Here is a 15389-nt window from a genome sequence, read left to right as displayed (position 1 = left end):
CTTAAAAGGCACAGAGCAGGGGCGTCTGGGTGGCTCAGTGGGTTAAGCCTCTGCCTTCGGCTCGAGTCATGGTCCCAGGGTCCTGGGATCGAGTCCCACATAGGGCTCCTTGCTCAGTGGGAGCCTGCTTCTCCGTCTGCCTCTGCCTGCCACTCTGTCTGCCTGTGCTCACTCTGACAAATAAATAAATAAAACCTTAAAAAAAAAAAAAAGGCACAGAGTATAGTCCGGAAAAATACAGATGTAAAGAGCTGAAATGTATCATCATTCAAATTACTGATGTCACTTGGAAAATAATGGAAGCTTGGGAATTGGTCTGGGATGTAAGATCAGTAGCACTTATTTTTATGGTTACAATAAAAGTTTGTTGCAATAAATTAAACTCATACACATGCTTGCTTCACCAGCACATACTAAAATTAAACTCATATCCTAGAGAACAAGAGGGTAGGATCTCCTTAGGAAAAAACACTAACACAGACTACCATAGCATATGTCACCACTAAATCGTATGTTTGATGGTATTTGCCTAGCTAGTCCTGCTAAGATATAAATACATTTCCTAATGCCTTCCATAAAATCAGATTCATGTTTCATAATCATTTCACTTCTCAATATTCAGAGGACTCATCAAAATTAGAGCTGTTCCCATCATCCTATTGTGAATTTGTATTCTAATTAGTAAAGATTCTACATACTGTTCTTTGGTTCTTACAGATTGCTTTTTTTTTTGAGCAGTGCCTTTCAAGATAAACCTGGTTTATTCTTTTCCTGAATTAGGAGGAAAAAAACCCAGCTATAAAATTTTGGGGGGCCCCTAAGGATATTTGATATCATTATCGATATTATATTATTAAATTAGTAATAAATTTTCTTGGTGATTAAGGTATTGTGATTCTTTAGGAAAATGTTCTTAGTTTTAGAAGAGACATGCTAGGGACGCCTGGGTGGCTCAGTTGGTTAAGCGGCTGCCTTCAGCTCAGGTCATGATCTCAGCGCCCTGGGATCGGAGTCCCACATCCGGCTCCTTGCTCGGCAGGGAGCCTGATTCTCCCTCTGCCTCTGCTGCCACTCTGCCTGCCTGTGCTCGCTCGCTCTCTCTCTCTGGCAAATAAATGAATAAAATCTTAAAAAAAAAAAAAAAAGAAGAAGAAGAGACATGCTAAAGTATTCACAAGTAAGTGTCATGATATCTTAACGTAAAGCAAATGTGGCAAAAAGTTAACTGGTGAATCTTGGTGAGGAGTATAAAGGAGTTAACTGTATTATTCTTTCAATTTTTCTACGGCTATTAAAATTTCAACACAGAGGTGCCCGGCTGGCTAAGTTAGTGGAGCATATAACTCTTGATCTCTGGATCATGGATTTGAGCCCCACACTAGGTGCAGGGATTGCTTAAAAATAACAAAGATCTTGGGGCGCCTGGGTGGCTCAGTCAGTTAAGCTGTTGCTGTTGGCTCAGACCATGATCCCAGGGTCCTGGGATTGAGGCCCTCTTGCTCAGCAGAGAGTCTGCTTTTCCTTCTCCCTCTACCCCTCCCCTGCTTGTGGTTTCTTCCTCTCAAATAAATAAAATCTTAAAAAAAGAAAAAAATAATAAAAGAAAAAATTAACAGGAAAAAAAAATTTTTCAACATAAAACTTTAGGGAGAAAAACATCATTAATTTTTAAAAACTTGAACCAAATGTTAGCCTTATCAAATAAACTTATGAACAAAAAGGGTTACTAGGCCTCAAATTATAATTTTCTCCTCCTAAATAATGTTATAAATAAGAACTTTTGGGGCACCTGGGTGGCTCAGTGGGTTAAAGCCCCTGCCTTCGGCTCAGGTCATGAATCCAGGGTCGTGGGCGCTCTGCTCAGTGGTGAGCCTACTCCCGCCCCCCCCACCCCTCTGCCTGCCCCTCTGCCTACTTGTGATCTCTGTCAAATAAATAAATAAAATCTTTATAAAAAAAAAAAAAACTTTTCCACTGAAAATCAAATACCAAAAGCCTTTCCTACTCATAAAAGCATTTTAAACAGCCATGTATTAGAGCAGTTTTGACAGTTTGAGAAGAGAAAATGCAAAACATTTACATCAAGAGGGTCAAGTTTTCCCAGTTAACTAGAAGACTTACCTATCCATGTCATCGTCTCCTGGTAATAAGGGTGGGAGGGGCAAAGGAGGCAACGTTGAAGTTTTTAGGTGTGGAATAGCAGCTGTTACGGATACTTGAGTCTTCACAGAAACCTGTGCAAGGGGCTGAGAATTTGCCTGAGAGGACAAAGTAGATGTCCTTGGGTGAGTAGAAGGGGGCAAAGTTGAAGTACTAGAAGTAAGAACCTGACTAAATGCTGGTTGGGGAGGAGGCAGAGGTGGTTGCTGTGGAATAGCTGGTAGTGGAGGCAAAGGTGGCAAAGGGGGTGTCTGAGGTGGAGGGGTAGTAGTTGGTAAAGGAGGTGGAGGAGAAGTAACTGTGGGGACAGGTGGAGGAGTCTCCTTTTCTGATGTCTCTGTCTCTTTTGGAGTAACAATGTCCTCTTTCAATGCTATGGGTTTAGAGTCTCTTGATCCCTGCATTTTCAAATCTTTAATAGGATGCTTCTCAGAGTTCTCATCCAATTTTACTTTCCCTGTATCTAAGGAATTTTTGACTTCTGTATTTAGATGTGGTACATTCACCAGTTCAGTATCTGGGGCAGATTTTTCCAATTTTACACCTCTGGTTAACTTTTTAGACTCCAAGCCTGAATCCTTAGCCTCTACTAAACTATTCTCTTTTCTAGGCAAAAATATAGGTGAACCCTTGGATTCCTTTCCATCCATTTTTGCTGCAGCAGCAGCAGCAGCTCTTTCCTTCTTTTTCCTACTGAGTTCAGCTCCCAAGCTGGAGTTCAATGGAAGCCTGACAGGTGAGATGCTGGAATGTCGACTGCGTGACCCGGATCTCTTCTTTTTACTATGAGAAGACGAGTGTCTTGAATATGCAGGACTTCTGCTTCTTGACTTCATGGATTTCCTACTGTAAAAAGAAAAAGGCAGTTTAAAATGATTAGCTGACAACAATATGCAGGAAAATACATCAGTTAAACTATGGAGCACTGTAGCTTAAAGAACCTACTTTGAGTAATTTAGCAATCTTAGAAATGAATTAGGTACCATCAGACAAGATCGGGCGCGTTCAGGGTGGTATGGCTGTAGACTTAGGTACCATCAAAAAATAACGATGATGATGATAATAGTAATATCAATATTGGGGCACTTGAGTGGCTCAGTTGGTTGAACAACTGCCTTTGGCCAGGTCATGATCCTGGAGTCCCTGGATCGAGTCCCACATCAGGCTCCCTGCTTGGTGGGGAGTCTGCTTCTCCCTCTGACCCCCCCTCCTCTTGTGCTCTCTCTCTCATACTCCCTCCCTCAAAAAAATAAATAAGGGGTGCCTGGGGGCTCAGTGGGTTAAAGCCTCTGCCTTCGGCTCAGGTCATGATCCCAGGATCCTGGGATCAAGCCCCGAATCAGGCTCTCTGCTCTGCAGGGAGCCTGCTTCCTCCCCTCTCTCTCTCTGCCTGCCTCTCTGCCTACTTGTGATCTCTCTCTGTCAAATAAATAAATAAATCTTTAAAAAATAAATAAATAAATAAAATCTTTAAGATAATAATATCAATATTGTTGTTAACTGTAACAAATGTACCAGTTCAATGTAAAACGTTAATAACAGGGGAAACTGGATGCGAGGACATATAATAATTCTTTGTACTATCTTCACAATTTTTTTTTATGAATCTAAAACTGCTCTAAAAAATAAAGTTTACTTAAAAAATAGATTACAAGGTGGGTGCCTGGATGGCTCAATGGGTTAAGTCTCTGACTTCGCTCAGGTCATGATCTCAGGATCTAGCCCCATATCGGGCTCTCTGCTCAGCAGGGAGCCTGCTTTCCCATCACCCCCACACCTGCCTCTCTGCCAATTTGTGATCTCTCTCTCTCTGTCATAAATAAATAAAATCTTTTAAAAAAGTAGATTACAAGGAACAACATATTTCAATCACATAACACTAAAATTATCCATTACTTACTTACTACAAGAAGATGGGTGAGTATTTTTTTCCCATGTTGGAAAACACCCATATTCACAATGATTACTTTTTTTGAATTTCGGTTTAAATCTGATAAAATGAAAACATGATTAAAAAAAAAAGTCATACATCATAATGTGGGTTATACCAATAAGGAAGTTAGAAGTAACTGGCATGCTTCACCAAAACCTAACTGTTTCAACTAGGGAGCTATTTAATTGACAGATCACAGGAAAATTTTGTTCCTTGTATCCTCAGTCGATAATTAAGTTGTGCCTATACTAAACAACCCCTAAGATACAAGACTCATTAGGACTTGCAAGATAAATAAGCTGAAAAAGTTGTCTTACCAAATAATTTATCAGAAGTTCCCAAAACTATAATGACTTCTAGTACTTTCAAATATAAAATGATTTCAAATCAACTTTTTTTTTTCAAAGATCTTTTTTTTTTTAAGATTTTTATTTATTTATTCGACAGAGATCACAAGTAGGCAGAGAGAGAGAGAGGAGGAAGCAGGCTCCCCGCAGAGCAGAGAGCCCGATGTGGGGCTCGATCCCAAGACTCTGGGATCATGACCTGAGCCGAAGGCAGAGGCCTTAACCCACTGAGCCACCCAGGCGCCCCTTTTTCAAAGATTTTATTTATTTGACGAAGATCACAAGTAGGCAGAGAGGCAGGCAGAGAGAGAGAGGGAAGCAGGCTCCCTGCTGAGCAAAGAGCCCCATGCAGGGCTGATCCCAGGGCTCTGGGATCATGACCTGAGCTGAAGAGAGAGGCTTAATCCACTGAGCCACCCAGGTGCCCCTCCATTAACTTTATAGGAACTCATAAAGCAAAGTACTTTTGTATGTTCAATTTATTTTCTTCATTATTAAGAATTTGGAAATCCATGAGGCAGATTACTCTAAATTGAAACCTAACCCTCATTCTTTTTGCCTTTTCATAAAGCCTAATGTGCTCAGACCTCAATGTGAAGGGAGAAAAAATAGCACTAAAAACCTGACTAAACAAAGCATTATTTGCCCAGTAGTCTAAAATAAATTGTTCCCACTCCAGATCTTCAGTATCTCCCTTTATCTTTGGTCATTAGTAATACTGACATATTTCAAAAAATGTTTCAAAACAAATAGTTCGTATGTGTAGGCAAAGTAACTCACATGGTATTAGCAATGGTTTTCTTATACCTACACTGCTTTTTGGAAGTTTGCTCCACAAAGTTAGTTAAAATACAGGTCATTATTGGAATACAAGTACTCAAAACAGCAATAACAATATATATATGAACATAAGAATATACAACGCTGAAAATGGTTAAGTGGATTTATCAAACTAATACATCTCTTGTAAATAATTGGATGAAACCAGAGGTTTTCTCTCACTGAATTGGAGCTGGGATAAAACTACCACCTCTGCTATCCCAGGATAAGATAAACTTCTAAAGTCCCAAACACTAAGTAACGTCAGAACCACGTACTCTAAAAACTAGTTTCTTTAATCATTCAGCATTACTAAATCTTCCTAAGGAACTCTGCTACAAATCCTTCAATTTCCGAACAGAAGCCTATTGTTAATAGAACATTCTGATGGCCATATACTTATGGCATTTTTAGTGATACAAATGCTATATTGAGGGCAAGATCCACTCTTCAAGCAAAAAAAACCAACGTGGGGGGCAAGGTGGTGAGAGGAGACAACCAATAGGTAAATGCAGGCAATAATAAAAACTGTTCTCAAAAACAAGTGTATATTCCCCCGAATTGAGTTAGGTTCTACCCATCTGAAAAGAAATTGCTACCATTAATCACTATTAATTTGGAGGATGTCAAGACATTGCCTTTCTGGCAAGGCATTTTCAGTCTTTTAAAATGATATTGCTTGTTTAATTTTGACTGTCTCCCAAGGAAAAAACAGAGATATCACAGAAGGGATCTGTATGCTCTACTCTAAGAAATTTTTGTATTTACTGTCTGGAAGTCCAGCGAATGAGAAAAAATCTGTAGTGCACACATACAAACATATAATGCTCTCTAAAACCCAACTAAAAATATGCGTGTTGACTCTAAAATTATGTTTACATATTGTGTCCTATGCTATCATACTGTGTCTCCAATTCTTTCCTGATTTACTTTTTACCATTACTGCACTAGTTCCAATGAACTGAGTAGAGGAAGAGAGAACTTGCGATATGAATCCAAAAGGAATCACTGCAAAGCAAGTTCTTGCTGAAAAAGTCACTCTAGTGTTTTAGTCTCAAGTGCACTTCCATATTCCCAAAACTCATGACAATAAAAATTCTCCAAACAGCCTTAATGAAACTACTCCCTCAAGAAAACAAGTATTCTGAGAATATTTCTTATGTTCCCTTAAACGACTAAGCTACTTTACAAATTAAAACACTTAAAACATCCATTTCACTGTATATAAATTTTACTCTTACCCCTTCAAAGTCAACTCCAGCTAATGTTATACACAACACACTAAAATGCTTACAGTGAAGTATACTGATGTTTGCAATTTGAGATGAATCAGAACAAAAGATGGATTAATGGAGAGATGGATGGATATGATAAAATATATAGCACATATTAATTGTAGAATCTAGGTAGTACATATATGGATCCTCACCATAATTCTTTCAACTTTTCTGTTTGAAAAATTGTGATAAAATGGGAGGCTTAGGGGTGAAGGGAAGGACTAAGGAACTTTTAGACCCTCACAGCTAAGAACTCTGCAGTTTGATTAATTCAAACTAATTTATGAATAATTATCACTTTAAGTCAGCAAAAATTACTCATATTGACATGTAAAAGATATGCAGATATGCATGGATTTTTACTAATTAGCATAATCTCTCCCCTAGTATTCAACATTTCCTCACTCATAAGACAGAATTTACTGACTTGCACCAGGTAACCAGGAACTGTGCTATACACTTCTTATTTACTAGCTAATTTAATCCTCACAACTACTCTCAAAGTAGGTAGTTATTATTCCCACTTTACATATGAAGAAACATAGGCAGGGAGAAATTAAATTATTGCCAAAGTTCACAAATCAAGATTAGGATTCCACTCAAGTATAACTCCAAAACCCATCTTCTTTTGTGGACAAAGGTGAGTCCACAAAGAAACACATCTCATCATCTAGGAATAAGAACAGTTTTCAGTAGTAATTAATCTTAACAATTAAATTTCAAACTAACCTGCCTTTTTTGCTAAAATATGGTAAAGGCACTATTACCATTTTTTTAGAGAAAGATTTTGAAAATTGCCAGTGGTCACAGGATAGGTAAATGGTGATGCTGTTAAAAAAAAATCGAATTCTCCTTAGAACCAATTTCTGCTAAGCTATATATCAACAAAAGGAAAAAGGACTAAACAGCTGAATTTCCACTAGAAACATCAGTTAAAAGACAGGAGTTATCAAAACATTGTCAATTAGGAAATAAACTTACAGCTTTGAAGACTCAGTGGATAGCACACGCACAAATGATAGACGACCTAGGCAAACAGCTTCAAGATAATGCAAATGAAAATTTATAATTTCTTACATCTCCAGTCAGGTCCAGTGAGGTCTAAAGCACGAATACCAAGGTGATTTTAAAACAGTTAAGATAATGCAACAGAAATTGCTTGATAAGCTCTGGATAAGCTCAGTTATCAACCCTATGTATTCAATAAGCTGGAGCTTCTTTTTCTCACAGGAGCTTACAACTGAAGATCTCACCACTGGAAGTACCTACCTTTAGCAGTTTTAGGTATTCGAACTCTCCACTTCTCAAATTCTGGGGTAAGAGAAGACCAGATTCACCTACTTGAATAACTAGCCAATAGCAAGGTGTTCCTCCATGAGGAAGACTGGGGGCTTCAACAAAACATTAACAAGACTAACTGCCAGTTCCTGATGACCCAGCCTAAGTAAGAAAGGGCTATAGGCAAATAGCTCACCTGGGGAGCGGACTCCGACTCAAAGACCGTTTGCTCATGAAAGGGCTGCTGGACCGTCTGCGACCGTAGGGACTGGGTGATCTCCCACTGTAAGAGCCACTCCTTTCATAGCTGGAAGAACGTCTCCGACTATAGGGACTCACAGATCTTTGTCGTCTACTGTAGGGACTGGGTGACCGGGTGCTGGATTGGTAGGCCGAAGGCTCCTTGTAAGGAGGGCTAATTGACTGCCTTCTTGAGGTACTTCCAGGACTCTTCTTGTAGGAGTCATAATTACTAGAGGTGTGAGATCTTGGGGGACTAAGGTCATAATCTTGGCCATAAGAAGCTCCTGACGGGCTATCATCTTGCTTGGGGCTGTCAGACCATTTCCTATGAGGACTCCTGGATCTCCGTTTGGGGCTGTCCACTGTTTTGTAGCTTTTGGGTGTTTCCCTTTTCCGATGACTTTTACTCCGGTCTTTGTGCCCAGACTTCAACTCACGTTCTTTCCGGGTCTTCTCTTTATGGAGTTTGGATGACCTGGATTCTTTGTTGCTGCTGCTTTTGGATATCTGTGCCTTCCCATAGTCCTCATTCTCTTCATTTGAACGCTTTGAACTTCCTGATACCCGGTCCTTAATCGATCCCGATTTGCTGGAGACTTCCTGGTTTTTTTCTTTTTCTGTTTGTTTAGTTTTTAGTAAGTCCCGGGAACGTCTGTGCTGGTGGTGACGATGTTTGTGCAGGCGGTCACTCCGATCAGTTCCACGACGTTCATCATTCTCCCTCCTGTCCAGTTTGAAGGCCATGTCATCAGAGAAGGTATCTGAATCAGAGCTGATGTCATCATACTCCACCAAAGGCTTGATAATTGTACCCAAAGGTGCTGCTTCGGGGGTCACTAACCCCATGTCTTTGGAGTGCTTGGATTTATGCCGCTTGTGCTTCGACACCAAGCGGTGACGCTCTCTGCTGTTGGAGCTGCCACCTCCCGATGACGGCTGCAAAGTTCCAGAAGCTCCTCCACTCCCGTCCTTCTTGCCCCCATGTCTCTCTGGATTGGGCATTCCCTTTCCCCTAGCCTCAAAAAGGGGAAAAAGTTCCCCAGCACTCCAAAAAGTAACCCCCACCCTCCCCCCCAACCCCACGCCTACCAAAGCGCCCCTAGAACGGGGTGGGGAGGGAAGGGACGGTAGCCCAGGCTCCTCCTCCCTCCCGACGCCTCAGCACCCTCCTACATGAGGTAGGGGGTGAAGGAGCCAGAAAAGAGATGAGAGTTCCTCAGCAGTGGAGTTGCGAGACAACGGGTAGCTGCTCAAGTCTGTTTCCCCTCCTCCCCCCGCCGAGCCAGTCCTCAGGCCCGGGCGCCGGGGAGGTCGAGGAAGTAGGAAGCCGACGGCCTGGGTCTGTGGGGCCGACTCCGGCTCTGGGGCCCTGTGAAGACTGCGCGGGCCCTTCCCCTACCCGGTAGCCCGGCTCGGGGCGGCTTCCTGTCGCTGGGGTCCCGCGGCCTAGGTGCTTCACGCCCCCTTTGTCCCTCGCTCCTGAGAGAGCCCCTCTTCTTGCCTCCGCCTCACCTTAATACCTCACACTCACTCGCTCCCTCACACAGACTCAGTCACACACTAGGTTAAACCGAAACGGCACTTAGAGGAGGGGGGGGGAGGGGGCAAACCCAGGAAATACCGCGAGAATCCTGAAGACTCTCGCGGTATTTCGTGCTTCCCTTTCACCTCTCACCACGGCTTCTTCAAACAACGCGAGAGTAGGTCCTGAACAAGAAACGCGTTCCGCCAGATTCTCGCGATAAGCTCCCCGCTCTCCATTTGAGCAAAGCTTTATTGAAACGGCGGTAGAATTTTTTGTTTATTCAAAACTTTATTGGTAACTCATTGAACAAAAACTCCCAGGCTCCGGCACAAAACTAATTTTGCTTACTTTATGACAACTCTTTTAACTACCAGTATGAAAATACTGTCAACGGGACAAAGGGCGAGTGTGGAGACACTTCAACCCAAGTCCTTAAGTATTAACAATGCCTCCTTCCATAGCGTATACTATGCGCCTCATCTCTAATTCTCATACTACCCTGCAAAACGCGATAGCCTCTTTCCTATTTTACATATAAGGAAACTCGGAGTCACAGAAGTTAAATAACTTACTCACGATAACAAAGCTAGTCCAGCAAGTGCCAAAAACGAGATTCAAATTCAGGTCTAGCACCAAAGCACAGCTCTTAAATAATATGGCACTTGCTCTTTCCACTCTGTTTAAAATCTTAACTTGAAAACTCATCACCTAGTCGGATCGTCTGTGGCTTTTCTGGAATCATTTAGCCTCTTATCTTCACACAGAAGATTATAATTACGAACAAGTAGAACATAGTATTCATGAGCAAGAAAAAATAATATCCTGCCCTTCATATTTTATTTTTCAGAACTTCGCACACATTAGCTCATTCCATCTCCACAGTCATCTGAATAGGATTGTATATGTGAAGAAACTAAGGCACCAAGGACTCAAATGACTTATCCGAAATTCTTCATTCATTTATTCATCAAATTTATCTATGAGACTTTACGGCCCTCCTCTGTGAAATAGTGTCCTTTCTCTAAGGTCATCAAGCAAGATACAGAGAAAATATTCATACCACAGGATATAAGATGATTAATGTCATAAGAATGATACAGAGCACTGCAAAGGTTCTAAAGGAGGATGAGAGTGTTAAGAAAAAGTTTTATAAATGTAGGGCAGTTGAATAGGATCACGAAGATTAAATGGGATATGTATAACAAAAGTGGGAAGACCAGGGTCACATGGGTGGCTCAGTCAGTTAGTGTCTACTTTAGGCTCAGGTCATGATCCCAGGGTCCTGGGATTGATCCCTACATCAGGCTCCTTGCTTGGCAAGGAGCCTGCTTCTCCCTCTGCCTACCGTTCCCCCTGCTTGTGCGATCTCTCTCTCTGATAAATAAATAAATAAATAACATATTTTTTTTAAAAATGGGAAGATTAGCCAGTAAATTAGGGCCCAGAAATTACCCTGAATATAGGCAGAAGAATCCACTCTCAGAATTACTCCTGGAAAATGTTCTTGTTGGGGAGCCTGAGTGGCTCAGTTGCTAAGGGTCTGCCTTCCACTCAGGTCATTATCTCCCTGTCCTGGGATTGATCCCCACATTGGGCTCCCAGCTAGGCGGGAAACCTGCTTCTCCCTCTTCCATTCCTCCTGCTTGTGTTGTCTCCCTTTGTAAAATAAATAAAACTTAAAAAAAAAAAAAAAGGAAACAAGTGCTGACAGTTTAAAAAAAAAAAAAAGGAAAGATGTTCTTGTTGCTTTTGGTCACATGGGTACCAAAAAGAAAATTTTTTACCTAGATGTTTGAGTCCATAAACATTTGCTAAAAAAATGAAAAAGGTAAACTTTTTAATTAACCATGGGAGGAAGTTTAATGCCATCAAGAAAAAAAGGATAGACATAAGTACTGGAACTCAGGTATAGACATAAGTACTGGAACCATTCATTGCTGCAAGAGAGCCTGGATATAAAAGTCCCCACCAGTGTCTGACATGATGGCCAGTGGAATGACTTAGCAACCAACTAGATGAAATGACTGAGCCACCTTATCAAACACGGGCATGAGTTCAGCAAAATCACTCTGAGTTTTTATGTATTCTAAATGAGATTAAGTTTTTGACCCAGGATACACCCACACCTACTTAAAATGGAAAAATGGGAACAGCAGAAGGAATTAATGGTAATGTGTCAAATGAAATCTTGAATAAAATTCATCTAAATTAAACAGTAGTTGAAACTTTCTTAATTATTGGTTACCTATTGAAGACTAGAGACTCCTATTGAATTAATGAATAAATGAAGATTTTACTGAATTTTTCTATTTCTATAGTACTGTTCAATTTTCCACAGAACTCTTTTAAGTCTGTCAGTAGATATCAGTTGAACAAAAAATCCAGTAAGGTGGCCAAGATTGGTATTACTACATCCATCTACTAAAGGTTAAAACCGAGACTCAGGAATTGGAATATGCTTCCATTAAGTGTAGGAAGTGCCAGGATCAGGGAAAGCTCTTTCTTTAATCTTAGACCAGTACTCTTTCTATTGCAGTACACTTTCTCTTTTTGATCGATACATTTCTACTCTAGTCTCAATAATCTCTAAATAAAGCTGGGAAAAAAATTTTACTCTAGGAAATATATTTTGTCCAAGTGTTTAAATACAAAATCAAGGGGCGCCTGGGTGGCTCAGTGGGTTAAGCCCCTGCCTTCGGCTCGGGTCATGATCTCAGGGTCCTGAGATCGAGTCCCGCATCGGGCTCTCTGCTCAGCAGGGAGCCTGCTTCCCTTCCTCTCTCTCTGCCTGCCTCTCTGCCTACTTGTGATCTCTGTCTGTCAAATAAACAAATAAAATCTAAAAAAAATAAAAAAATAAAAATAAATAAATACAAAATCAAGTGTAAACTGCAGAAATTTGTCCAACAATTGGTGAAAATAGTGCTTTTTATAAAATAAGGGTTGCTTCACTCTACAGAAAAACTTTGAACTGAGAAATTCCAGGACTGCATGATTTGGTTTATTTGCATGACGTCCTAGGACAGGGAGTCAGGGCAACTTTATGAACCCCAAGGTAATCAGTTAGATGAAGGCTATACTTTCCCTGTAAATCCCTCAAAGCAAGTCAGAAAGCGTTTCTTTAGGCTGTACTCAAGAGGAAATATTTAACTAAAGTCAGTAACTCCCCCAACCCTGCTCTGGATCAATTTATTAGTTTAGATTTTAGGTTTAAAGAGTCCTGTGAAATCTCCCTCAAAGCTTAGTCATTGGGGCACCTGGGTGGCTCAGTCATTAAGCGTCTGCCTTCAGTTCAGGTCATGATCCCAAGGTCCTGGGATCGAGCCCTGCATTGAGCTCCCTGCTCAACGGGAAGCCTGCTTCTCTCTCACCCACTCCCCCTGCTTGTGTTCCCCCTCTTACTGTGTTTCTCTCTGTCAAATAAATAAATAAAATCTTTTAAAAACCCAGTCATTTAAAATTTGACTAATGTCCCCTTTTTGCCATATACAAAGCCTGCTCCTGTGTGCACCTTGAATGATTTTCTTGTTTAATGACATGTCTCTCCTTTCTTTACTTTTGGAGCACAAATTTTTCAATAATGTCATTTTATCTGCATTTTCAGATGAGAAATAACTTCTTATTCTGTTCCATAACCAAATTTTGGTAAAGTTTACATTATTTCCAAGCTTAGAAGCTTTAAAATTACCTAGCTACACTTGGTATAGACATTATTGTGTACAGTTTCCATGAGGAAATGTAGCTGTATATCTAATATTGATATTTTGGGCACAATAACAAATTAACAAAAATTTGGGGGTACTGATTATTGTAACCAATCATATTTTCAGAATTCTAAATCAAGTGAGTCCATCTAAGTTTGGGGCTGTGTTTGTATTACCAGCTCCTACCTAATACACAAGTATTAGGATTCCATCGATGCTTGTCAGCATTTGATTTGATTTGATTTAAAGATTTTATTTATTTATTTGACAGACAGAGATCACAAGTAGGCAGAGAGGCAGGCAGAGAGAGGAGGAAGCAGGCTCCCTGCTGAGCTGAGAGTCCGATGTGGGGCTCAATCCCAAGACCCTGAGATCATGATCTGAGCCAAAGGCAGAGGCTTTAACCCACTGAGCCACCCAGGCACCCCTGGAGGTAGCAATCTAACAGGGAAGATAGGCATTGAACCATCATGTACTTAATACACTTAATTGGCGAAAGTGCTATTAAAGAGAAGTTTGAGGGGCACCTGGGTGGCTCAGTCGGTTAAGCATTGAAGTCTTGATTTAGGCTCAGGTCATGATCTCGGGGTTGTGAGATCCAGCCCTACATTTGGCTCTGCGCTCAGTTTGGGGTCTGCTGGAAATTCTCTCTTTCTCCCTCAGCCTCTCCCTCAACCTTGCACACGCAGGCACATATACTCTCTCTCTCTCATAAAAATAAATACCATCTTGGGGCGCCTGGGTGGCTCAGTGGGTTAAGCCTCTGCCTTCGGCTCAGGTCATGGTCTCAGTGTCCTGGGATCGAGCCCCGCATCGGGCTCTCTGCTCAGCAGGGAGCCTGCTTCCCTTCCTCTCTCTCTCTCCGCCTGCCTCTCTGCCCACTTGTGATCTCTGTCTGTCAAATAAATAAATAAAATCTTCAAAAATAAATAAATAAATAAATACCATCTTAAAAAAAAAAAGAGAGAGAGGCTTGAACTAATGTAACAGAGGACTTGATCAAGTCAGGGGCTAGAGAAGGCTTCTCTAGTCTAGAGGAAGACAATTAAATTGACATCTGAATAAGAAGGCCTTAGTGAGATGAAGGGGTCAGTTGGAGGTAAGCTTCTCCCAGCACTTAAAAAGTCCTGTTCAAGCACACTGGGAGAGAAAATAGTGCAGGAATTTTCTTTTCTTTCTTTAAAGATTTTATTTATTTGACAGAGAGAGAAAACAAGAGAGTACAAGCAGGGGGAGCAGCAGAAGGAGAGGGAGAAGCAGGCACCCCACTGAGCAGGGAGCCCAATGCAGAGCTTGATCTAAGGACTCTGAGATATGACCTGGGCCAAGGCAGATGCTGAACCAACTGAGCCACCCAGGTGCCCAGAGTGCAGGAATTTTCTGCATGAGAAAGGAGGCTAGCATGGCTGGGGACTGACAAGGGAAGAAGAGGTGGGTCTAGCAAGATTTTGTAGGCCCAGTAAAATATTTGTCTACTGGGCCCAAGTACAGTTGTAGGTAGGCAGTGGGGATTCAGAAATGAAGGCCAAATCCTGCCCTAAGAAACCCACTACATGGTGACTAACAGGAATGAGGATAAAGAGGAAAATATAAGAAATAAAATTTTCAAATCCTACTTTCAAGGAGCATGGTTATAGATATCTCTGTGGTAGTAAACATGTTCCCAGACACTTAAAAGATTTGCTATTAAATTTACAGTGCTGTGCCTGCTCACTTGATATGTAGTTATCTGCTGAAATATTTTTGGAAGATATTTGAATAACATTTTTGAAATGTGGCAAGTCTGAGACTGAAGTCAGTAGAGATTCACCACTTAATATCACTGCAGGGAACTAGGTAAAATCCAAGTTTATGGCAGCTATTTTCAAAGACGTGTTTGGAAAAAGAACATTAAAACAAAACCAAACAAGCCTTGACTATGTTAAGAACTTTCGTCGAATACTAGCTTTGTATTTTAGCCAGCTTCTTCAGTTGCAGTGGCGACAAACTTCTCAGCATTACTCCAGATTTCTCCTTGTGTCGATTTACGGAAAATCGTAATGTGGAGTACAAACTAAACTACTTCTTTTTACTGTGATTACGAAATAGGGGCACTACCAATTG

At 41.0% G+C, this 15389-nt stretch overlaps 1 protein-coding gene across 9 annotated transcripts in view; it reads right to left on the bottom strand.

Annotated features, from left to right (window-relative positions):
- CDK12 (cyclin dependent kinase 12) overlaps positions 1-9634 on the bottom strand; it is an 83282-nt gene extending 73648 nt beyond the window's left edge. For 8 of the 9 annotated variants that reach the window (XM_032871493.1, XM_032871496.1, XM_032871491.1 and 5 more), the window contains exons 1-2: positions 8011-9634; positions 2122-3006 (exon numbers count right to left, since the gene is read on the bottom strand). In XM_032871493.1, coding sequence (XP_032727384.1) covers positions 2122-3006; positions 8011-9059 — 1934 coding nt within the window. In that variant the 5' untranslated portion in view covers positions 9060-9634. The remainder of the gene's footprint in view (positions 1-2121; positions 3007-8010) is intronic. The other variant, XM_032871489.1, reaches the window with a different exon arrangement.
- Positions 9635-15389: the final 5755 nt, after the last annotated feature.

Source organism: Lontra canadensis, unplaced genomic scaffold, assembly GCF_010015895.1.
Source record: "Lontra canadensis isolate GAN:19392208 unplaced genomic scaffold, GSC_riverotter_1.0 scaffold43, whole genome shotgun sequence".
Lineage (NCBI taxonomy): Eukaryota > Metazoa > Chordata > Mammalia > Carnivora > Mustelidae > Lontra > Lontra canadensis.
This window is presented reverse-complemented; position numbering and strand designations above follow the sequence as displayed.